This window comes from Gobio gobio (assembly GCF_949357685.1).
Source record: "Gobio gobio genome assembly, chromosome: 19".
Classification (NCBI taxonomy): Eukaryota; Metazoa; Chordata; class Actinopteri; order Cypriniformes; family Gobionidae; genus Gobio; species Gobio gobio.
In genome coordinates, this window is record NC_137112.1 from 28,015,192 (window position 1) to 28,042,513 (window position 27,322).

Consider the following 27,322-nt stretch of genomic DNA (forward strand, 5'->3'; position numbering starts at 1 on the left):
CTCACCCTCAGCGTTTGATCCGAGACAGCACCTGGGCTGCAGAATCAAACTCATATGAACGACAAACCCCATTTGAATGGAAATATTTAGTCACAGACATTGAAGGCATAAGAGCTGGACACAAAGCTAAAGCCTGTTGTGTACAGTGAGATAAGCAGGAGATTACAGCTGTGAGCCTCTGGAAAGCATCCAGCATCTCTCACACACAAAACTGAATGTGGCAAACAGAAATTAGTCCACCTCATGGATTCGCTCGGACTGCACCGGTGCATCACCGACATTGAGGTCATCACCTGACAGACCACATACAAAAGGTGCTTGTGTCTAGAAACAGAAGCTCACAATAAAAAGGCATGACAGAAAACAAGAATGCATGCATGGATACAACAGCGAGGGAGCAACAAACCATGTAAAACAGAAGAGAAGCAGAATAAATAAGAGAAGATCTCCAGTCCTGTTGACCCTTGAAGGCATGTCCACCAGAATAAAAGCAAAAACATCAATAGAATGTGTGTTGTGCATTCTCACTGGCTAATTCTAGCCCTCATGCCCCAGCTCCCTGCGTGGGAGATCAGATCTCTGCATACAAGCAGCAATTGAGTTAACAAATAAACATTACCTCATTAGCATGTTATCAATGAAGTGTTATTCATGCAATCAAATTGTTGACACTGAAATCTATTAGAGGGACAGCATTGCGTTTAGACACTTAAAGGGGCGGTTAGCCCCAAAATGAAAATTCTTTCAAAAATTACTCACCTTCATGTAGTTCCAAACCCGTATGTAAATCTTTTTGATGAAATCGGAGCGATTTCTGTCCCATGAAAGCTACACAACTACCACTTTGACGCTTCAAAAAGATCATAAAGGGATTGCAAAACAAATCAATATGAATTGAGTGATTTAGTGCAAACTTTCTGAAGAGACTGGGTCACTTTATTTGATATAACAGATTGAACTTTATTCACATATGAACATTCATCAACACACATATTAGTCGCTTGATGTGTGAGAACCAATGAGGTTCATTCTCGTGTGTTACGCAGAATGTTTGAGCTTCCGCGAGAACCAATGAGGCTTATTCTCGAACATCAAGCAGGCTCGGTTGAGCTTCTGTTTATGTTCACTGATCAATGTTTATACGTGAATAAAAGACTAAATTAAATCTATTCATCATATAAAGCAATCAAGTCTCTTTAGAAAATATGGATTAAACCACTTGAACTAACTTTTTGAAGCATCAAAGTGTCAGTTGCATAGCTGCCAATGGAGGGACAGAAATCTCTCAGGTTTCATTAAAAAGATCTTCTTTTGTGTTTTGAAGATAAACGAAAGTCTGGGTTTTGGAACGACGTGAGGGTGAGTAATTAATGACAGAATTTTCATATTTGGGTGAAGTAACCTTTTAATTGCGAGCTGTTTGGAATGAGGAAACTTACTGAGTCTCTTGGCGGCCTCCAGGGCTTCAGAGGCAGTGTCAGCCACAAAGAACCGCTGTACGGTCACACCACTGTCCTGCATCAGCTTCTTGCTCTGGTACTCCTGCAGGTTCAGCCATCTTCTGGGGCTCACCCTCGCTAACTAAAAATCACACAGACATATACAGAGTATGGTTTAATTATCGTAGCTCAGCAAAATTTCAGTCATTTCAATCGGAATCCATGCGAACGGGAATATTACACTTTTTGGAATCGGAATGCAAACCAAGTGCGCTATCATACACTCGTCGCAATGTGACGGCAGGCTTGATGCAAGTGTGTTTTGCTAGTTTCAGCCCGACGCAGTTATCATTTTTACGTTGTTTAAATAGCAAATGCATTCATGCCCATCTGTTCACCCATGGGCATGCTGATCCGAAAACGAGGTGTGTTCAGCCACTTTGTTGGCGTGTTGCTATTTGAGGCACCTGAAAACAACTGCACCATTGACCAACAAAAACTTGGTCTAAAGTCAATAGTGCAGTATTTTTTTGTGTTAATTAAAGGGTGCGTTAGTAATTAGGGCCAATAGGCGGTTGCACAATGTGCGTACACTCTGCTTATTACACACACAGGGTGTGTAAAACATTTTTAAATATTGAAAATAAAACACCTCCCTGGAGAAGCGGTAAGTCTTTCCGCTTGCAAATTCCACCATGTAAATAGCGAATCCACTATAAGCGCACCTGGCTTTTAAAGGGAATGGGAGATGAGACTCTGATTGGTTTATTGCGTGTTACGCCTAAAACACACACATGACTCATTAAGAGACTCCGTATAAACCTTTTGGAGAATGCGGTTGGCGCGCCAACCATTTTTTTTCCCCTTGCTAAACTAGCAAAAGTGGATTCGGACATGCCCTAAGTTCATCTGCTCCATTCGCTTCAGATCATGCACTCAAATTATTAAAATAGGGCCATTTACATGACAATGATGTATTTAAAAACACAAATGTTTTTGCCAATAGACTGAACACATAAACGCATCTGTATGATAGGGCTGTACGATTAATCGAAAAATAATCGAAACCGAAATTCAGAACCTCTAACCGACGTATTTTTCCCATGTCGGTTATTTCGGTTTTAGTCACGTGACTCCACTCCGTCAGTCACATCAAGTGCAGTTTGCAGGCACACAGAGAGATGCAGGAGCAGTTATCTTTATAGATGCCCAGAATCACTATAGTACCTGCATGTTTTACAAAGTTTATACAGGTCAGTTAATTACTGTTCTTATAGCCTACTAGCTGCCCCACACACACACACACACAGCGTGCAAGCCCCGAAGCCAGATCGCTTTCATTTTCGTCCTCATAAAGTTTGTCTAGTAATTGCGTTTAAAGGCTTGAACATTTATACAGATTGTGCACTATTCAAAAACAACAATACGGAAAACTTATCCTTTTAGTGCTCAGCTTTTTCTGTGACACAGAGAGCCAAGCCATGTCGCGTTTCTGACAACGCGTGCGCGCCCTGAAGCAGACCTCTTTCACCTGCATCCTCACAAAGCTTTGTCATTTGTATGTGTTTTAAGGCTTGCCAGTAAGGCCAGTTTGAACATTGAAGCGATTTTAGGCCATCAGATGTGTATTATGTTGAACTAATGCCTGATATATTGTGACAAACGAACACTCAGACAGAAGCTCGCACATCACGTGAAGATCGCGCGCAGAGAGCAGCGCAGAAATGCAGTGTCAACCGTCCTGTGACTAAAGTAAAGTTACTAAAGTAGCTTAGAAACTCAACCGTTATAGGCATATATTTTAATACCTTTGAAGTAAGTACAAACAACAGCTTCATAATGAATAGAGAATAGAGAGGTATGAGAATTCACACACACAATCACTCTCTCATTAAAGGGTTAGTTCACCCAAAAATGAAAATTCTGTCATTAATTACTTACCCTCATGTCGTTCGACACCCGTAAGACCTCCGTTCCTCTTCAGAACTCAAATGAAGATATTTTAGTTGAAATCTGATAGCTCTGAAAGGCCTCCATTGGCACAATGCGTGGTACACTCTCAAGACCCTTAAAAGGTACTAAAGACTTTGTTACAAGTCCATCTCACTACAGTGGTTCTACAATAACTTTATGGAGTGACGAGAATAGTATTTGTGCGCAAAAAAACCCTAAATAACGACTTATACAGTGATGACGATTTCAAAACACGGCATCATGAAGCTTCGAAGCGTTATGAATCAGTGAGTCGAATCATGATTCGGATCGCGTGTCAAACCGCCAAACTGCTGAAATTTGGCGATCCAAACTGCTGAATCGACTCACTGATTCATAACGCTTCGAAGCTTCATGATGCCGTGTTTTGAAATCGTCATCACTACACAAGTTGTTATTTAGGGTTTTTTTGCGCACAAAAACTATTCTCGTCACTCCATAAAGTTATTGTACAACCACTGTAGTGAGATGGACTTTGTAACGACGTCTTTAGTACCTTTTAAGGGTCTTGAGAGTGTACCGTGCATTGTGCCAATGGAGGCCTTTCAGAGCCATCAGATTTCAACTAAAATATCTTCATTTGTGTTCTGAAGATGAACGGAGGTCTTACGGGTGTCGAACGACATGAGGGTAAGTAATTAATGACAGAATTTTCATTTTTGGGCGAACTAACCCTTTAATGCATTCAAATAAATGTAATGTAGGCCTACTGTGCTAATTTATCTGTAGCCTATCTGATGTACAACAAACAGAAATCTGCACCATAGACAATAACTGCTGAAAGTGAACGGTTTCCTTCAAGTATTTTAAAATCACAAAGAAATGCACTTTTTCATTCGAAAAAAAAATTCCACCTTTAATAGTAATATTTACAGTAAAAACCTTATCAGGAACTTACTCAAAAATCTTATGAGGGCAAAAAATGGAAAGAAAAAAAAAGAAAAAAACAATCGTTCATTAATCGTAATCGAGGTAAAATGTTCTATTAATTGAGGTTCTTATTTTTGGTCAAATCCTTACAGCCCTAGCGCATGATGTCACCTTTTTCACAAATTTGCGTTTTTACAGTTTACAAGCAGACAATTACAGCATCGTTTTTAAAATAATTTTTTTAAGTATGCATTTTCAAGCCCCCAAAAAGCTGTTGTCATAAAAATGAATGACCTAAACACATAAAAAGTTTTCCATTTTTAGTTGAAAATAGAGTTATGTAAATGGCCCCTGAAAGTGCAGTTACATTTATCATTGCTCAACAAAATTGAATGGACAAAATCCAGTCATTTCAATAGGAATCCACATGAAACATTTCCCCTTACAGATGTCGCATCGGGTTCAAGTATTTTAATGCAAATTTGCAGCACTAATTAATAGAATACTTCTTCAAGTTCTTTGTGAGCGGTGCTTCGGGCATCACTACACTGCTGACAGTGGACTATGGACACTTTTTGCTGGCAAAGTTTCTCAAAAATTTTGCTAATGTGACTGGCCTTAATCACACGTTGAATTCTTTATTAACATGCCAAAGTTCTACTATTGCTTAGAAATTATAAACAACCCTTACGAAAAAGTTCTGAAGCAATTTATGGTTTTAGATAGTAAGACCATGGTACTCCAAAGTACCAAAATACCATGGAATTACATGTCCAATGGCAGTACCATGGTATGTGTCCAAAAAACATAGTAGTTGTAAGTGAACCTACAGTAAACTGTGTAATAATAATGTCCAAATCACTCTAAATATACATGTTGCAGTTCACAGAGTAGACCACATTTCAACCGACACTGGACACAGGATATAGCGTCATACTGTTCTGCTATACCTACCATGAATACACATGAAATTGAGTTTTTTTTTTTTTCAGGCATATCTTTGAAGTCGTTTCACAACAGACACCAACTGTAATAGAGCGGCTTCAAGTCTTGTCTTTTCATTCATATCTTGGCTTCCATTCAGGCTAGGATTTCTAATTATTGCAGCGAGCTCAGCATTAGGTTAATATTCACACATATTCATGCTCACGTCCTTTGATGAGTATTCAATAACAAGCCATAAGACGCTCATTAAATAGACAATTTCCCATTATTCATTCACTCATTAATTTACTCATACACTATAGAATGAGTAAAACAGGTTATCCGAGCAGCACAGTGCTAAATCCAGTCAAGCACCTTATTAAGTCATGATTTTGAACAACTCTCTATGGCTTCTACTAATTGAGCGTCTCCACGGAGAATAATGAATGTGGCCACCAAAGTTGGCAGGCTGTGGAAGAACACTGGGGAAGCGCACACTTAGAAGTGCATACTATAGTATTTCTTCAAACACAATGACACGTCACAAACAGGTTAAGTAAAAATGAATATGTAATGTAGTGCATGTATTCAACAAAATGCGAAATAGAGGGTTTTTTTTTCTAGTTGACAGCTATGGACATAGGTAAATGTAACATTACGTGGCATATTGTTTACACACTGTTTTGTAAGCCTTTGTGAAAGTTTGTAAGCCTCCAATCCACTCACTAACTTAATCACTAGCTCCCTGATAAGAGTCAGATGATGCACTACTCTCATTCTCGGCAGTGTTCTTCTCAAAGCCTGCATTTCATCATCTCTCTACAATACATCACCGTTCGCTTTGTGCTGGGCTACACTGAACTGAATAAACTATGATTCATCATATCATTGCATTTGGTGGCCACAGCACATTTCTCATTAAAGAAAACAGATCGTGAAAGCATTCGGTTGGTAAGTTTAGTCAAAACTTTAATATTGCAATGGCAATTTCGAGACGCTGTATGCATTGCACAATAAATGTTCACACTCTCACCAAGCACAGAATATGACATCTGTAATAGACTTCGAGTTATCAGGATAATGTGGAACCAATTTCTTGTATTCCTATTAAAATCACTAACGAAAGAAAAAAGTAAATACATAATCAATACATTTTATTTATATATACAATTATATTATATTTAATATTAATGTTATATTATAGTATAAATGTGAATGATGCATCTTGTTATTATAGATGCAATAACAAACAGATTATCATGACCATTATGGTGATATTGTACTTTTTTTAAATACCTTGAAAAATTTTAATTATGTATATGAAATATATCAGGGGTGTGTGGTCCATATAAGCTGCAAATGCTCTGCATACCCAAGCCATCCGTGGACTCGTTAATTAATATGAACGCTATAAATTACATGATTTATAAAGCTTAGTTACATGATAATATTTTGGTAATACTTGTGTAAAACTGTCCATCATTTATTTATTTGCCAAACAACGTTTTTCTTCAAATCCGCCATTTATGGAGCGTTTGGGGTAAGCGGGTTCCACAGCAGCTTTGACGCCTATACGTTCTGATGTTGTGTGTCGTCAAGACTGTCCCGCATTCTCATTGGTTTGCTGGCATATGGGGGATTTAATGCACAGGGAAAGCTGTGAACGGATCAATCGCCCAAGAGGAAAAATGAGCTGCTGCTGCCAGATCTCGATAAAATCTTATTTTATTTGATACAACTAGAATATATCACAGTATTTCATTATCTCCTAAGGGATTTTTTATGTTAATTTTTTTTTTACTAAAACTTATAAATTATAGACCCGCTATAGACCTGTATATGTAATTAAATAGACCTGGTGTACTGTAAACTACTGTAAGTATCTGGGATTGTTAAAGGTGATGATGGTAGATGAGGATCTATTGACAGAAATGCAATATATTATAATATTCATGACTGTTGTTTTCAGTGGTGTATAGAGACCTTACATAATGAACTGTTATGTTTGTATTACTTTAGAATGAACCATTTCTATCTACATACCCCTTACAGTGAAGTCACATTTTGCGTTGCCATGTTTCTACAGTAGCCCTAAATGGACAAACTGCTCTACAGAGCGCTTGCTACTCTCTGCTGTCTAAGATGACGACAGCCACCGTAACTTCTCTATGTGCTAAGAAAGGGAGGGGTGAGCGGTTGCAATTCGCAACCTCACCACTAGATGCCGCTAAAATTTACACAGTGCACCTTTAATCAAAAAGTTTATGCGTTTAAGTCATCAATTTGCATTATTTCACATGAAAGAATAATTTATTTATTTATTTATTAATAATTATATAATGACATTTAGGCGTCTAATATAATACTTATTTTTAATTCTTAATATAAACAAATACTTCTGGCATACATTTAAATTGACATTTGCCATGTTTCTTATTGTCTTTATGAGTATTTTACTGTGTCATAAGCCGATGCGCTGTACCACTTAAATGTGATTTAAGCAGAATTTTAAATAATAAAAAAAAAAGTTAAAACATACAACGCTCATTTTGCACATGGCGCATCCCTCAACTCAAACATCGAAATCACAGATCTAATGCTGCTTTCAAACCAAACGCAAATAGAGCGTCTGGCGCAAGTGATTTCAATGTTAAGTCAATGGAAAGGCGCGTTGACGCGCGTCTGGAGGTTGCGCAGCGCGAAGGACGCGAACGCGAATGGGACGTGAATTGAGCGTCTTGCGCGTTACACGCGAGTGATGCTTTTGTGTATTCACGCGTTTGAAGCAAATTCGCGTCTGGCGCCCGAGTTGAAAAATTTGAACTTTGGCGTAAATTCACGCCGCGTTAACCAATCAGGAGCCTGCTCGCTGCGGTCACGTGGTAAAGTGACGTGATGAGAAACCCTGCATAATTTAAAAATACAACTATTGTGTCACAAAATGTAGTTTTAAGACTTTTTCAGGTGAGAATGTAGTTGTTGAAAGCTCAAATCTGTGGTTTATTTATAAAGAGAGCGCCGGGCACTCACCACTCATAACCCCGGCGAGAGCAGCCTTTCCTCGGCTAGTTCTTCTGACGTTTGCCGCTGGCTCTGATGTCCTGTAGTGGTTCGTCTTGTGTGGATCTAACAGGCGATCTTTGGTGTCATTAATCTATAATTTGCTATCTGCCAAATCGTTTTGACTGAGGGCAAAGAGAAGTTTCATAACTTTACTTTTTAAGGATATTTAAATATACATGCAGTGTAGGAGTTGCCTGGACCACATTTGTGTGGCTATAAATGTTTAATATATATTTTTAATGAAAATGAAAAGATATTGAGAGATTGAGGCAGATTGGTGTTTTATGACATTTCTCCTGGAGCGCCTTGAACGCGCGTCTATTTCGCTTCAAACGCTCGATTTATACGCGTGTCCAATTCACTGTGGACGCACAAATGAATTCAAAATGTTCACGCGTCAAACTAGACGGGCTAGACGCGATTTTGACGCTCTATTCGCGTTTGGTGTGAACGCAGCATTACAGGTGCTTAATTATGAAGGCATGACCCAACAGGTAAAAGTAACTTTCAATAAAAGGTCCAAAATACTATAAATACTTTTAACTGTGCTACTATTTAAAGTAAGCAACTGACTCTGTGTAGAACACGAGTGTCTAGCTTATTATAAACCCATTCAACTTATCTGCACCAGACTGCCGCATTTTTGACAGGACTTGCCACCCAGCATGGTTAAAATATACATACATACATGAATATCATAATTTAATACAGCATCTGCTTTGTCCTCTGAGGGTTATCCCTAATGGCCGTGGTGTAGCATTCAATGTATATTTTTACCTCTGTATGGGGGTGGAAATGGCTACATTTAAAACTGGAAATAGCTCCCTGTTGAACAAGGTAGCTGTTGTTAACATAGCTACTTACATACAAAGAGTTCGGTGGAAGGACATTGGGTAATAAAGCTGCTTCATACGAATCTAAGCATTCCTTGTGCTCCTGATATGTTGTGTGATGTCACAAATATGGTGACAGATATACTGAAAAGTTTCTGATCCCCTGCATAGCATGGCAACTCTGAAATGCGGCATGTGTGCAACCACAGACTCCAGAGCAACATTTACCTTCAGTCAGCCATACATTTGAAGTTTTTTATTAAGACTTCACAGATGAGGGTTTATTTTCTGACTGTTTAGGGCACAATGGGCTTATGGTTCACTACTTTTCATTAATTCACAAGGGAAATAAGTGCTGTTTCCTCAACAGATTATTCTTCATTGCATCACCAATAAATATATAACGTGTGCTTTACATGAACAAAACAAATATTAATAAAGAGACATGAGGTATGGTGAGAGAGACAATTCTGGAAGGTTCTTTTGGAAAAAGAAAACAGGTGAGGGGTAACCTGTAAACGCTATGTTAAGCTAATAGGCTAAGCTGAAACTGAAAACACAAAGAACGGGAAATGTTAATTTTGCCATTTTTAGCTTTGTTAATACAGTATAACGAGATATATAATACAATCATAAATCATAAAATCTTTACAATAAAGTTAAATTTGATAGCATTAACTGTTCTCATGAAGCAAAAATATCTCTCCACAAGACTTGGACTAAATCGTTGGATTCATTTGGATTTGTTTTACGAACATTATGATCTTTTGGATCTTCTAAGTTTTGGTTACCTAGACTTCCAATGAAGAGACAGAAAAAATATATATTGATTTGTGTTTTTAAAGATTAACCAAAAACATAAGTGTTTGGAACTACATGAGGGAGTATAAATATTATGACAATTTTCATTTTTGGGTGAACTATTCCTTCAAGTACAGTATATGTCCTAGTTTTTTAATACAAAAAACAATTTCTTTTTTAAAATGTAGAAATTGTTGTAAAAAAATTTGTTAAATAATTATTTGCTTGCAATTCACTAAAATGACTGTTTATTGCCATCAATTTAAAGACTTTTCTGTTTCATTGTTTTTCCAATCAATTTTTTATTTTTTATTTATTTTTATTCTATTTCTGTTAGACTGGTTAAGACTGTTAGCCTTGAAATCTAGACGCACCCTAGCGGCAGAAAATGTATTTTGCCGTGAGTGTAGTCTAGCAACTCTCTGTAGACCTGAGAGCTGGAAAAAACAAACTCTGGCCAGGCCAATCACAGCGTGTGTAGAGTCGGTGGGCGGGTTTAACATAATGACAGCACGTCAAGGCAGAGTTGCGGAGGTTCTGCGTGCTACTCATAAACAAAGAAGCTGACGAACAGTGGTCTTTTGAATCGGCATTCCATCTGATAAACAATAAACATTAACAGCCTAACAGAATCCCCTCGACTTTAAAGAGCTCAGACATTTAAAGTGGCAGGTGACAAATGAAGCACGCTTATAATAAACAGAACGTTATTATCATCTGTTAGTGTGGACGCTAAAAAAGTTATTATAGTATCGTTCTTGGAATGAACAGGCCTTTACGGGGATTTTATATCATTTCTAATCAAGCACTGAATGGAGCACCAATAGAAAGTGGTCTCCCAAACTATCCTCAGATTCATGATCCTGTGTCAGACAAGGAAAGCAAACTGTGGAATCAGATTCCAGGTGGCAGGTGTATAAACATCTAAATCTGGATTCTAATGAGAGAATTATACGTTTTAAAATATCAACTTGAAAGTCTGGATCTGTGGAAGTGCTAAAAGAGCTCCATGGCAACCTCTTTGCAAATGTTAGCGGTAATTGTTTTCTTTCCCCCTTCTTGCTAAATTTAGCCAGAGCCCATTTTGTAGCTTTACAGGTTATTAGTTCACTCAAGGGCAAAGGGAGGTTGAGGTGCATCGGGACCGGGAGGTGGGCGTTAGGGGCGCGAGCACTGAGCTCCGGGAAGAGGCAGTGAGAGAGGGGGCGGCAGGTGTCTGATCTCCCCTGAGACTCTGCTTCAACAGTAATTATCTTCATCAGCACTCTGGAGACACCACCAGCTAAATACCAACAAACACACACACAAAAGTACAGCTTTCTACACTAAACAAACACACATGCAGTTGAAGGCTCCAAAATACAAAAACACATGCTTAAAAGCATGTCATATATATATATATATATTTACACACTATATTGCCAAAAGTTTAGGGACGCCTGCCTTTACATGCACAAGCACTTTAATAACATCCCATTGATAATCCAAAGGGTTTAATATGGAGTTGGCCCACCCTTTGCAGCTATAACAGCTTCAACTCTTTTGGGAAGGTTTTCCACAAAGTTTATGAGTGCGTTTATGGGAATTTTTGACCATTCTTCTAGAAGTGCATTTGTGAGGTCAGGCACTGATGTTGGATGAGAAGGCCTGGCTCGCAGTGAAATCCAAAATGTCTTGGTATGCTGAAGCATTAAGAGTTCCTTTCACTGGAACTAAGGGGCCAAGCCCAACCCCTGAAAAACAACCCCACACCATAATCCGCCCTCCAACAAACTTTACACGTGGCAAAATGCAGTCAGGCAAGAACCGTTCTCCTGACAACCACCAAACCCAGACCCGTCCATCGGATTGCCAGACAGAGAAGCGTGATTCGTCACTCCAGAGAACACGTCTCCTCTGCTCTAGAGTCCAGTGATGGCGTGCTTTACACCACTGTATCCGACACTTTGCATTGCTCTTGGTGATGTAAGGCTTGGATGCAGCTGCTCAGCTATTCCATGAAGCTTTCTACTCACTGTTCTTGAGCTAATCTGAAGACCTCACAAAGCTTGGAGGTCTGTAGCTACTGACACTGCAGAAAGTTAGCAACTTCTGCGCACTGTGCGACTCAGCATGCTCTGACCCCGCTCTGTGATATTTATAAACAGAATAGATGCACACATTAGTGTTGCACAATATACTAGAAAAGTATTGCAATACCCTGCTATTTAAAAACATTTTATTAGTACCGGTACTTTAAGAATGACAGCATGCTAATAAGAGCAGTATTTCTTAATTTGTGTGACAGCAGGAGTCAGGATGTGTGTGCAGAGCTCTGCTTCCATCGTTCACTAAACAATGGAAGCAGAAGAGTTCAATATTTACGCGCAGCGCCTGACAAAGAAAGCAACAGAAACATGCATGTATGAGAAAATAAAAAAAGTGCAGTGTGAGACGTGCTCGCGCTGCCGGACTCTGACCTGAAGCGCGCGCACATGCCTTTCAGAAAACATGCCATCACGATTCAGTTCTCTTTCGCGGGTTTGAATGGTCAAAAATATGTAAAAATGCACATCCTGGCGAGTATTCAGGTAAACACAGTCGGGTATGTCTTTAGTGAACGTATACAGAGTTGAGTAAGAAATCGGATGTGTTCCAATTAATTGGATCTGTGCAGGTCTTAAGCCGGACCTAATATTCTTGTTGTTTGATTAATGTTAATCAAACAACAAAAGAAAAATAGAAAATCACCCCATGCTTCTTTCTGTCCTGAGTGGATAGAACCCCCTACTGCAGATTGTGTAGTTGTGTGTTGTGGTGCTCGGTCCGATCCACTTTCAACAGCAAGTGTTTCTCAGAAATCGCTTACTGTACCTTTAATGCAATTCAGACATAAAAAATACTCATGCTTTTGTAAATCATGATTTAAAATCTTGAAATTCTGTCATAATTATGACAAGGTGTGAAAATTGACAAAAATGTATTATGTTGAAATTATGACAAAAAAGTAATGTTTATGATTTAAATTGAGTTATGTCTTTTTTTTGTCATGATTTTGATTTTTATACGATTTATTTATTTTCTTATGTGGTGGAATTAGGCTTCTATAATATGTTTTGGTATATTGTGGCTTACATATGTTTGACATGCGAAATATTGTGACTATAAGCTAAAACTCCTTCAAAATACCAACAGACAGCAAATTCTAAACAGAAATTACCCTCATGAAGTCACAGGAAAGCAACAAAAGCACACCATAAAAGCTGACAGCAACGTAAAACCATATTTCTTAACGTTCTCCATGAATAATCAACTCAATATTTTCAAATACAGAGAATGAAATGCCCCACAATCCAAGCGTGAAGAACCAACCATTATGCAGTGATTGTTTAATGTCAAAGAATGGCACAAAAAAACAATTCTCTATTTCCTTTCAAAAGTCATTCTGCATGAAATCTTTCAACAGCTCAAAACTGTCCGATTTTAACATCTCATCATGCATCAATTCAACAATGGCACTGCAAATACAAGCATTAACAGTTTTAAGAGTATGTTAATCAATATAATAGGTAATTAATATAAAAGTTTAAATTAATTTTAAACTTTTAAAGCCATGTCTCAGTACACTGCATTTTGTTTAATTTGGTTACACACATTTTGTTTATTGTGCACACTGTAATTCTCTCAATACAGTGTTGAGTGGTGTTGTTGTTGCTGCCTTGCGATATCCAAATTTTTGATGCAACTCCGTCTCCCTCTAACCAACCAGGCCAGAAAGTTACCACCAATAATGCCACCATAACTCACAAAGTAAAAAATTAGGTGCTCATTTTAACGTTTTAATTCATTTTAATTCTCGTCCATTTTTTCTATCCTCTGTGATCTATGAAAAAAAAAAAATTCTCAGAATCATCATCATCAAAAAGTAATAAAAATGTTTAAAGAACTGTAAAAGTAAAACTATTAAATCATGCTTTAAAAAAAATGCTTATGTTTTGGTCTTATTAAAAAGTGGGGGAAAAGACTTAATATTGTTATGCATGACATTCAGTGTGTACAACGTTCATTTTGTACCTGGCACAAGCAGAACTACTCTTTCACTGATAACTAGGGCTGGGCGGGGCAATATGGCCAAAAATGGATCTCGATCAAATCTTTCATATCAGTTGATATCGATACTTATCACAATAAATGTCAAATATTTCTTTCTTTCAAATTTTAAGGCAGATTTTGGCTCCTAAGTGAAAGTTGTAGAAACCAGGCTGTTAATTGTGGTTTTGAATTCCTTACACTTTTCCAGTAATTTTTCCTTAAAATACATTTCTTAATAGAAAAAATATGTATTTTGTAGTTTCTGCATATTCTAATAGGTGATATTGTTTCTAGTCATGAAACAGGTTTGTGTTGCCAGACTTTGGCATATATCTTCGGGAAAGTTTGCAGTGCAGTATAAATGCACAAATTCTTTAGCTCAATCACAAAAAATACTGTAATATTCCATTACTCCTTTTAATACATGTCTACATTAATAATATAATTCAATTCTATATGAATAGAATGTCCCACATTTCTGCCACAGTAACATGGTGCAGTTAGTGTTATCCATGTTAATAGTAGTAAATCCATGGTAAATGATGGAAATTTGTAGATCGAAAATCTTTCTGACTGTATTGTTTCTCCTGTTTGTCAGTGCTGTTTAATCTGGCTTTAAACTAGTTTAAATCACCTAGACATTTTTGTTTTGCATCGAATGCACACGCTTCTCACTGGATCTCACATCGCTGTTTAGTGGTCGTCTGACTGAGACGATCCGTTTGGACTTTGACCCGAGCGGATCAATGGTGGTTGTGACGCGGTTCAAATGAGTAACAATTTGTGCTACCTTTTATCGACAAATGTGTTGTCTTTGGATAACTCAAGGTTAGTTTCACTTTCGATTTAACGTTTGTCGCCGCTTCCACTCATTTTTTCCTTCTCGTGTCGAGTTTTCTTTGCCAGTTGAGCATGTACTTTTGATGTGCAAGTTAAAATCTGCACGCTGACTGGCTGTTGTCGTGTTGATTTCTGCTGTGTGATTGGGTGATAGAGTAATCCATAGAGTAAAAATATCCAGAGCTTATCGTTATCGACATCAATTTTATCGCGATTCGATATGATATCGTTTAATAGGCCCAGCCCTACTGCTAACTGAGAAAAGTTATGTATGACAGCCTTAATAAATTGGGAAGTTTTATTGGGAGGGAGATTATTTTTAGTAGGTCAACAACAAACAAGACAGATTACGGTTTGTCACCATAGCGGGAAAAAACAGAAAGAGCCCTAAACCTTGACAATGATTCAGAGAGTCAATTTTAGATTTTAAGTAATAGTAGTCAAGGAAACTACCAATGGGAAAGCAGACAGTGGAGCTCAAGTGATTCTGCACAGTTTGGCCTCCAGATAAACAGCCTTAAATGGATAGATCATCTAATCTGTTATCCTTTTTTTCACCCTCGTGCCATTTCAAACCTGTCTGACTTAAGTCACATTTATTTATAGAACTCTTTATACAATACAGATTGTTTCAAAGCAGTTTCACAGTAATAAATTAACAGAAAATAACAGAATCAATGAACGTCATTAAATATGGAACAGATTCAAATTCTGCTGTACAGCAGCTCTTCAAAGACAATTTGTTATTCAGCTCCACAATTCAAAGTCGGTGTTAAAAAATGGTCAATTATGAAAAAGTCGATTCAGCTCAATATGGTTTTTTTTGGACCCCACTGACTTCCATTGTATGAACAAAAACAGTTCAAAATATCTTCTTCTGTGTTCTACAGAATAATGAAGTCAAACAGTTTCAGGAAGACCCGAGGGTGAGTAAATGACTTGATTTTCATTTTAGGGTTAACTATCTTTCAAGCTTTATCCAGTAGGCCACACAACTTTCAGAACATCTGAGTAACGTAAAAACCCCACAATCACAAATACCCCAGAACAAACTTATTCCAACTGCCCTAAATAGAAACATTTGCTCAAGTTTGTATTCCTTATTAGCATTGAAAGAAATAGCTTCTCTGGATCCTCTGTGAAGCCAGATGTCTCTGAAGGACATGGTGGCCCACAGCAGATCTTGACTTTATCAGTTGTCCTCACACAAAGGTAAGAGGACAAAGGAAAGCTGTGGCAGCAGTTGTATCAAATTCCGCAGGATAGCAGATGCTCCGTAAGGACCCCACACCAACTTTAGAAAGTCGGGCACAAAGCTAAGGTTGTCTTCCTTAACATAAACCCAGTGGTGGCATTTCACATAAGCCTAGGGTATGGCATGATTCCTTCTGGACATACAACAACGACATTCCCAAGTAATCATATTATATCTTAACAAAATGTGGGCAAAAATCCACCATACTAAAAGAATGGACATGGAAGTTGATGGACATGCACAGACTTAATACTAAATCAACCCAAATTCGGAAACGTGTTCTAACCGGACGCGACGAGGGAAAATGCATCTTTTCCATGTTAATCAGACATAACAGCAATTTGCAAAGATGGTATTTTACAGTTGCGTACAATGCAACAACATACAAAGTATGAAAATTATCATTTTTATAATGCTTTATTTAATGTAAAAATAATTTAATGTGAGTTTGAATATTGTTTTTCGTGACCTTTATATACATATCCTACTGAAAGCAACAATCGATAGGCTAATTCACCTCAGATCTTGAAAATACACATTCCCTGCTATTGACGAGTTCTTTATGAGTTATGTCTTTTACGAGAAACTGCTTCAACGCCAAAGAATGGATTTTCCCCTTTTTCACTGTTACAAGGTAGGGAGCGCTATTACGCATCTTCTGAAAGTGTACTGAATATCCTGATCAAAACACAGGTGAAGAAGCAGAAACAAGCGATTAGCGTATGTAATCATGCATACGTTTTTGTGTAAAAAAAAAAAAACAGTTTTGTTTTTATGAAACTTACCTACATTAAAGTGTTGATTTATTTATAGCAGAGGGTCTGTTCTTTCTTTTGATATATTGCATGTTCAGATAATCATTCAAACAAAATAGTCTGGGGGCCATGACATTTTTGTGAAAATTATCAAAACACTGGCGTGGAACAGTCAACTTTTAAAAAGAAAAACGCTGGCAGGGAAAAAGTTAAAGGAAACAACAACGCTTAAATTGTCAACTCCGAGTGAACAAACAAGTGTTTTCTATGATAAAAAAAAGATTGTTTCAGTCACTCAGAATGTATTTTTAATCATGTTAAAATGGTGTAAGATTTAGGAATTTGATAATGCACATTGATGTGTGAGTTGTTTGTTGTTTGTTATGAGTCAAGGCGAGTCTGGTTTGGACAGACAAATCGCTTGCCGCTGAAAATCTTGTCGCATCATGTCTGGTTAGGACACGGCATTAGGCTGTTTGCTTTTCAAAGCTGCAATTTCTGCCAAAGGCCAACTCTAGCAACAGAACTAAAGAGCAGCATCATGAGCTGTTTATTTCCCCTGTTTCGCCTGAATGCCAGGGTATTGCAACTGCCACAGTGCCGAAACTGCCACAGTGCCGCCACTCCCACCACGCGCATCATGCGCTGCGCGTAGGGCACCAAGTGCTGAGGGGGGCACCACAAGAAAATTCTCTCTCCACAAGTTTAAAGTTTGATGGTTTAAATTTTGGAGAAATTAAAACAGCCATAAATATTAGCAATTGCTGTATTATTATTTTTTTATTAACGCCTAGAGAAAACAGATGAAATTACATTTGAGCATTTGGCTCTTTCGTGGTGTGTTTGTCTTGTGCATGAGGACTACAGATCTACTTATTTTCAGATTTGAGAGTGAAATACTACATTTGAAAGAAAGGGCCACCGCACTGCAGTGATGACGAAGTCTATTCTAATCCAGTTGGATATATGAAGTTAATACACGCACACTTCAGACGGAGGGGGGAAAAACACTCCAAAGTGCTGGAGAGGGTCTGTTGCTCTTGAATGTAATAGACTCCTGGTTCAGTCATTGCTCTTATAACCCGATTCTGATACCAGCACTGCTTCTCATTAACTGTGACAGATAAGGAAGGAAAAAAAAGCACTTTGAATTGTGTTTGGGTGGTGTGTGTACTAAACGTGGTGAGTGGCATGGGGAGCAAGTAAACAGTGAATTTTAAATACCAGCAACATATGTTAAAGACAACTACTGTAAACAACAAGTTATATTATTGAACTTGTTTAAGTTCAATAATATAATTTTTCCAACTGAAACAGGATATTTAGTGCATGGGGAAAAAAGTAGGACTGGGCTTTTATGTATCGGGATGTAAAAAGTATGCTATGATAAGAGATGAATTCCATCAATATAGACATTTTGGTGGATGCTGATACAAATACTTGTTTTTGTTGTTTTTGCCAAAGAAAAGTTTGAACGGTAAATTAAATTAAATAAATTCAAAGCATTAACAACTTGAACAAACGGTAACAAAACTGTTTCCAATAATGGCAGATACTAGTTGTATCATGGATACACTGTGAAACACTTCTATTCTAGTAGATACCAATGAGCCAATAATTATTATGTTACTGTCAATAACCAACAAATGACCAATGATACAATTTAAATAAATCGAAATAAAAAGACCTAAATAAATTAAAAACAAAACACTAAAAACTAAAATCAATCATGACATCAAGTGGCATTAAAAGGCACAATGTGTCATTTTTCGCCACTAGATGTCGCTTATACAAAACAAAGATGACGCCTTGATTCCACAGAATCATGGGAGTTGTTGTCTTCACCTCTACAGCCGGTGGAAAATAATCCAACAGGATTTGGACATAAATCATACTCATGGATGAGGTAATGTATTAAAGATTTATTAACGTTACTGTAGTATGAAGCTGGGTGGGGCTGAAAGCTGTTGGAGCGGAACGAGGACGCTGGAGCGATTGCTAATGAGATACAAGCGCGACACTCGGCTGGGAGAGCAGTGAAGCTTTTATTTTGCCGTGGACGAACACTTCTGCTTCTTCCTGTCATGCGTATGTGGGGTAACGCAGCCCTGTTATCATATTAGATACATTAGAGTGTGCTGAAAGTTATGTTATAATGCTACTCTAATGCTACTTATAATGTGCGTTCGCTCGGTGGCTACTATGAGACATTTGTTGCACACTGCAGTAAGCTAGATCGATATTAGTCATGGTAAAGCATGGTACTACATGGTACAAGAAAACAAGATTTAAACAAGAAGTCTAACTGTGTTGAGCTATATAACAATTATTCGTTTTCTGTCAATGAATGTATCTAAACAGTTGCTCACCTGTCGAATAAAACACATAATTAAATATATTAAAGTGTTATTGGTGTTTCCATGGTTTCTACAAAATAAAAAGGGAAATCGAGGGTTACGCGTGTAAGATGTAATTGATAGGCGACGCAAAGACAGGGTCCGTGTCCTGGTTGGAATTGCTTGTTTCTCTGGATTTAAACATTTTTGGAAATGTTTGGGATAATGCAAGTAGCCTATACCATTCAACAAAATATATAACATTGTTCTAGTGGTTTTGTGATATTTTAATCCAAAAATCTTACATATTGTGCCTTTAAGAGGCATCACATCATTATGAGTCATGGATATTTCATTTTGAGATTTATTAACGTGCATATCTAATAATATTTCATTTTTCCCTACCTGACTTTTCCTTGGTTACATCAAAAGTAAAAATGTTTCAAAGGTGGAGAAAGCCATTACATTTTAATAAGAAAAACTTCTTTAGAATAGTGTGCACTCATGAATCATGCATAATAAGAGTGAACATAGATTTTAAAAGTTAATATAATCAGTTTTGATTCCATGTCAACTTTAACTAACATTAATAGTCTGCCTGACATATGCACCATTACCAATGCACAACAAACTGAAAGCAAGCAGCTGCTTAGAGATCCAATCTCATAGTTTCTCACAAGGCAGACATGAAGTGTTAAAGTAATTCAGGAGGACATGTTTAAGCATCTACATGACAGATGAGAAAAATAAAATCACAACGCAAAAGAATATAAGAACGAAAGAAATCAACATCTGTCTTTAAAAAAACCCACAAATGAGGAATCACATGTAATCACTCATTCACTATTCTGCTGGGGTTTTCAGAGTTTACAAAGAGACAAAAATATTACAGAATTACTCAATGTGCCAAAGACCCAGACAGTGCAGGCGAGTCAATGTAGATTACATTCGGCCCTTCAGTACCCTATTAGTTTGCTCTCCAACGTTACCATGACTTAGCCAATAGGCTGCTCCATCAGCAGGACAGAGAGAGTGGAAATCTCAAGTTGATGAAAGATTGATTCTTAAAAGAGTTATTGCGGGAAGACAAAAATAAAAGAAAATTAGACAACACAACTGCTTTCCTCACTGGGGAAAATTGGTTTTTACATTCGCATATTCATGAGGGGATACTTACAAATCTGTATTGACCAATCCAGTTCTTTTGGGAGAAGGAAGAGGAGCTTAGGAGCTGAAACAAGGAGATTTTCTGAGGACAGGATTATGAGAGCTTTTCTTGAGGTCTTTCAGAGGGCACTGCCGTTTTGTGCATAATAAAAAATAAACTTAAATCAGAGAATTTTTCATGCATTTCCATGGCATAAAAAATTTAAATTGCATATATTTTTTGTATAATCACTGCATAATGTACATTCAAGACCTACTGTTTTCACCATATATCAAAGCCTCGTTTTTCCCTGGGTAAAAGAAACTCTTGCATAACTATATAGGGGCAATGACTTAAGTGACAATAAGTTAATATAAGATAATACAATATAAGTGTTATTATTGTTAACTTAAAGGATAACTTCAGTGATTTAACATTAAGCTTTGTATCAGAAACCCCGTAGTATATTTGAATTACGGTACTTTCCCCCCTCATATCCCCCTGAGACGAGAGAATTATGCATTTTATTTCTGGAAAAAATCCTCTGATGACGCAAATATCGTCATTTTGCGTCATCGGAGGATTTTTTTGGCCAGAGGCTAAAAACTACAGCCAGTAGAAGGAGCTGTTCCGCATGTTTTCAACCCGCCCACAGGGGAGAGATCTCACTCTCAGAATGTAAATGCGCTCGGCCTCGGGCATTAATAACGGTGCGGTGCAGAGCAAAGTGAGTGTTTCAACTTTTCAATGAATTCCTATGAAAGTTTAGCTTCCATATGCGATCAGAAAACGCGCCAGACTGGACACGTGCTGAGAATGACAGACGCGCTTACCTCAGCTCTGCTCAGCTCTTACTTCCCTCTCATGCTGAATGAAATCTGACTCCTGCTGCATCTGTCCTGTGACTTTCGTTCGGCTCACTCACACGTCATTGAAAAGACACGTTCAGTTTTTAATTGTAGTGTTTATTCTCTAACTGAACAAAATTATTGTATTATTATGAAGATCGAAACGACGCTGGGGGCGGTGTAAGGAGTGGCCTCGTTGGGCAGCGAAGCAAGTGCATTCTGGGAGTTGTTGTCTTTCATCCACATGAGACAAATACATTTTCTGTCTTTTCTCAGTCTAGAAGGCACCAAATTCAAAAATAATTTCACATTTCTACTACATAAATGACAGTTTAAAAACACATTCATCTTCCCAGCACTGAAATGCCCCTTTAAACTATTGGAACGTTCAGTTAGTCATAACTATATAATTTGTTGACATGTTTTATTCATATCAGATACACATTGCATAGCTATTATGTAACTATAAAATGTACTCTATTTTTCTCCCTCCGATCGCATTCTTTATTGTATTTCGGGAGAAGTGGATGAATTGACGTGCTGTAAATCGGACAGATACTATTCTCTGAAATGTGTTGCAAACTAACATGGCGGCGCCCATCGTATGTTATAGATCGGCTAACATAACCATTATAGAGGTTTATAATAATAATAATAATAATAATAATAATAACACTAGGGTGTCAGCTATAACATTTTAAACTTATGTGTGAAAGGGTTAAAATGACTAAAATTGCTCAAATTAAGGGTACGTTTACACAACAATGCACCAAAAACCAAAAACGTTTCTCCTTTGCGTTTTTCATGTACAGGCGACACCATTGTCCATTTACACGGATCTGTGAAAACGACTAAAAAAGCTGTATTATTCATGCCAGGCCAGTAGTTGGCGATGTCACATTGTAAAGAAGCACTACACACCTATAGACTGAACACGTAATACACATGCGCATAACATCACAGTTTTCACAAATTTGCTTTTTTGCAATTTGCAAAAACATGCACTTTGAAACCGCACCCGTTTTGCATTACTTTGAAACTGTTTTTTACCCGCTTTACATTTTCAGGCCCCCAAAATGTTGCTGTGTAAATGAACAGCCAAAATGCATAAAAGGTTTTCAGTTTTTAGTTGAAAATGGCGTCGTGTTAAAGGGTTAGTCCACCCAAAAATGAAAATAATGTTATTTTATTACTCACCCTCATGCTGTACCACACCCGTAAGACCTCCGTTCATCTTCGGAACACAAATTAAGATATTTTTGTTGCTGCATAGCCAGCAATGAAATTTCCCCTCTCAAGATCCAATAATGTACTAAAAACATATTTAAATCAGTTTATGTGAGTACAGTGGTTCAATATTAATATTATAAAGCGGCCAGAATATTTTTGGTGCGGCAAAAAAACTAAATAACGACTTATATAGTGATGGCCGATTTCAAAACACTGCTTCATGAAGCTTCGGAGCGTTATGAATCAGCGTATTGAATCATGATTCGGATCGCGTGTCAAACCGCCAAACTTCTTAAATCATGTGACTTTGGCGCTCCGAACCGCTGATTCGACACGCTGATTCATAACGCTTCGTAGCTTCATGAAGCAGTGTTTTGAAATCGGCCATATAATATAAATTGTTATTTTGGGTTTTTTTGGCGCACCAAAAATATTCTCGTCACTTTTTAATATTAATATTGAACCACCGTACTCACATGAACTGATTTAAATATGTTTTTAGTACATTAACGGATCTTGAGAGAGGAAAATGTCATTGCTGCCTATGCAGGCCTCACTGAGCCTTCGGATTTCAACACAAATATCTTAATTTGTGTTCCGAAGATGAACGGAGGTCTTATGGGTGTGGAACGGCATGAGGGTGAGGAATAAATGACATTATTTTCATTTTTGGGTGAACCAACCCTTCAATAGCCCCAAAAACTGACAAATCGCAACAACAAAAAAATCTGTAATTTTCCTGAAAACTCAATCCAACCGTTTAATTTATAATCAATAATGTCTTATGATAATTTAGTGACAAGTTTGTGTTTACATAATTTATGCATCATACTGTGTATAATTATTAATTATATTTGAGCGCACACACACATATATATTTGAGAAATATTTGCATGCATGTACATGTATATGTATTTTCTATAATTTATATTATATATAAACATTTTCTATATAAATAACATATTTTTCTTAAATATATACATGCATATGCGTTTATTTATATATACATAGTTATATACAGTACACACACATCAATTATGTAAACACAAACCTATTTTGGATGCGATTAATCACGATTAATCTTTTGACAGCCCAACAAAAAGTACAAATATACAATAAAAAGCAACAAATTAGGTTACACTTCAGTTAAAGACTAAAAGCATTATTATTATTATTATTAATATGCTATATTTGTAAAAAACGAATTAATATAATTTTTTTATATTATAATAAAATATATCATAATACAGTAATAGAATAGAATAGAATAGAATAGAATAGAATAGAATAGAATAGAATAGAATAGAATAGAATAGAATAGAATAGAATAGAATAGAATAGAATAGAATAGAATAGAATAGAATAGAATTTCTACCTGTTGCACAATTCTAGTTGCACAGTAAACCCCCCGGACCTACTCTGCATTATATGTTAATTCTTTCCCTAATTATCAGCATCTGATGCTTCAACAAACAGTATTTACTGAGTGGCCCAGTCGACTGTATCGGATCCTTCATAGTGCAGTCACAGGCCAGCATCCTCCAGGGGTTAAAACCCTCATTACTAGTCATAGCTCTGCCCTAAACCCTTTGAAATGACTCTTCTTAATTAGCACCTCCAAATGGCCTCACATTTAATTAACTCGTGGAGTCCTTGAGGGGCATTTTGATTTAAGAAATTAACACATTTTCCCATTCCTGATTGTAACTAATTGGTTTACTTTATTCAGAAATGATAGCTGCCATTTATCGTGAATAATACAATATGGGTATTAAAATAGTCCCAATCAACGAAACGGAGATGCAAATAAAGTGTTGTTGATAAATCGGTATCAGGGTTCATTATAATGTGAGATCATCTGAGATATTAATAAGGTGTATTTACGTCATTTTAGCATTTACACAAACTAATTAGAGAAAAACATGCTCACAGGAACAAATGTTGAAAATATTTTAATTTAGAACATCAATATTCTTTCAAAGTCACAATTTTGGATAACGAAGCAATGATTTAATTAGCTCGTGCTGGGGGGAAAAAAGTCAAAGTAATTTGTGATCTCTGAATGCTCTCAGCTCTTTTTCATAGTTGGGTTTTAACGTTTGACTTCCATTCATCAAGGTCAGGTGAACACTGTATGAGCAGCATCTTTTGACAAGTTGACAGGAGAGCTCCGTTAGGCCGTGACGTGTGTGTGTTAGCAGAGCTGAGTTAGGGGGAGTCTGCAGAGCATGCCAAAGGATTTAGATCGCAGAGATTTGCATCATGGGATACGCTTTTTGCTTAATCTCCTAAAGACAGACACAGGCTGAAGGTGAAGGCAACTCTCTGCAGATATGAACTTAGCAATTAGCATAGTTAATAAGGGACATCATTCAGAGAAGAGGAGTCTGGAAGAATGAGGTCAAGTCTGTGGACAAAATGGAAGTGGGCGAAGAAACTGAATCGTTTAGAATCGAATATTCAAAGAATTCACTCATTTAACTTTCTTTCTTCTATGACACCATATTTAAGACTATTTTACATGCTCAGTGTTTTTGCAATTACAATCAACTTTCAAGGAACTGGAGCTTCCTAAAGGACGCAAATGTTCCATAAAAGTGTTCAAAATTACTCAAGAGCTACAATACACTTCTGGTCTAAAGTTTGGAATATTTTTTTTTTTTTTTTTAGTTTTTGAGAATTGTTTTATGCTCATCACAGCTGCACTGTAAAAAGTGATCAGTTGACTTAACCTAAAAAAAAGTGAGTAAAGTGGTTGCCATAAAATTATGATGTAAATAAACTTCATGCATAATTGAAAAACTTAAGTTATGTGGAATTGGCAAGATCACATAACTACATTTTTTCAATCAAGCATGAATTTTATTACTTAAAAAAGTGAGTAAACCCGTTGCCTTAAAAATAACTTTTTACAGTAATACAGTAATATTTGAAGGCAAAACTGAATTTTTTGCATTACTCCAGTCTTCAGTGTCACGTGATCCTTCAGAAATCATACTAGCATGCTAATGTGATGCTCAAGAAACATTTTTTCTTCTTTGTGGAAACTATAATTCAAAAGTTTATGGTAAGAAAGTAAAAAAAAAAATATATATATATATATATATATAGTAAAATAATTTTAAGTAATAATTTTTGTTTCCACAAAAATATTAAGCAGCAAAAACTGTTTTTAACATTGATTACAATAAGAACCATTATTAATAATGAACTGAACTGCATTATTAATAAGCACTGAACCAGCATATTATGATGAGTGTTTCAAGTGTTCTGAAGCCATACCATGGTGTGAGCAACAAGCAGAATTTCAGAAATTAAAATTATTTTCTGATAAATTCAATCTAGATGTTTATTCATGGGAGTTATTTTCAATGAATCTGCTGATTTGAAGCACAGAACCGATCTGAAAGATTTGTTCGTAAATCAGACTGATCGGATTTTTAGGTTCAACTTGCTCAATGATATGGTCAATGTGTTTCCATGAATAACAACATCACTTTCAGTCTGTTTCTAACAAAGATTCGTTTTATGATGTTAACGCTGCTTATTTGTACTTTCTGAAGCTTTAAAGCTTCAGTTCCCCTTCATTGTAACTGCATTGACAAAAGCAACCATAAGTTACATTTATGTTAAATGGAAGAAGGAAAGTCAAGTTTGTAACAACATATAAGCGAGTAACAATGACAATTTGAAAATCAATATTTAAAAATCCTTGGGAACACAAACTAACTGGATAAATATCAAGATAGACAAACTTTTTCAACAATTGTCATTGGCACAGCAGTGCCAACATATTGTATAACAACTTTTAATTTCCTGTAACACTAAATACCGCCTCATCATAATCATCATTACAGAAGAATTATCCCAAATGGACCGGAATACGAGTCCCATAGGAGCTTTCAAAAGAGGCACATCTCCTTCAAAAGACTGCTGACAAGAACTCTAAATGATTGCCGCCTTCCTAAATTATTGAAAAAGCCTAAACAGCCCTCATGAGCAACAGAAATGGCTATTAACCTTGGCGAAACGATATTCAAATCCAGTTATAGCAAACTTGCTTTACTGTATCCCTGGCGGCCAGGAAATGTAAATGTGTTCTCGTTGTGGACAGATGGGAGAAACGCATGCTGTTTGAAGTTCTTGCACCAGAGGAGTCGCACACACCCACCCCTCATTTGAAATATTCAGCATGCAGCCTCATCCAGCAGACTCCCCTGGTCCCGTTTCAACACCCCAGTCGAGCTTTTCAAGCTGCTGCAGCATTGTGAGGCGAATGAGCTTTGACGTCTTCAATCTTTGCGTAAAGATTTTTCCCCGCCCCAGCGAACGAACACAGTGGCAAATGTTCCTTTAAGTTTGGAGATGCAGCCGTGGCGCGGTGAGGGTTGTGCAGGGGAAAACAGCTCTGGGATTATCTCTACGTCCACACAGGAATTTCTGAGGCAGCGCTGGTGTTATCGGCCATAGCCTGTCTTATATCGTCTCTCTTTTTTTTTGGCATTGTCATCATTGACAAGCCATCTCTAATTTTCGAGCTGTCATAAAAGATGGGAGAGAATTGCCGTGATACCTACCTGCCAGTCACGGCTCCTGAGCTGCACTACAGCGGACTGGCAGCTGGCTAATCATTGCCTCTTATCTCTGTGCTAAAAGGGAAAAAAACTGATTCTGTACAACCTCAGACAGTTTCAAAGAAACTTGAGAGAGCAGTTTTGTGCACTTTGCGAGGACTGATACAAACTTGGGCTGGGTATTATTGATACACATTGATTTGATTCTGATTCACGGTTCCAATTTGATTCAATTGGTTATATTTAGGTATTGCTCTAAATTATACAGGGAGCCTTCAAATATAGTACATTATAAAAATTCTGAATCATTATTAAAGGATTAGTTCACTTCAAATTAAACCTTC

The 27,322-nt window shown here is 37.1% G+C and overlaps 1 protein-coding gene across 1 annotated transcript in view; it reads right to left on the minus strand.

Moving 5' to 3' along the window:
• suclg2 (succinate-CoA ligase GDP-forming subunit beta) overlaps positions 1 to 27,322 on the minus strand; it is a 153,892-nt gene that overhangs the window by 117,166 nt on the left and 9,404 nt on the right. Inside the window, 1 exon segment of the mRNA XM_079845137.1 lies at positions 1,440 to 1,581. Coding sequence (XP_079701263.1) covers positions 1,440 to 1,581 — 142 coding nt within the window.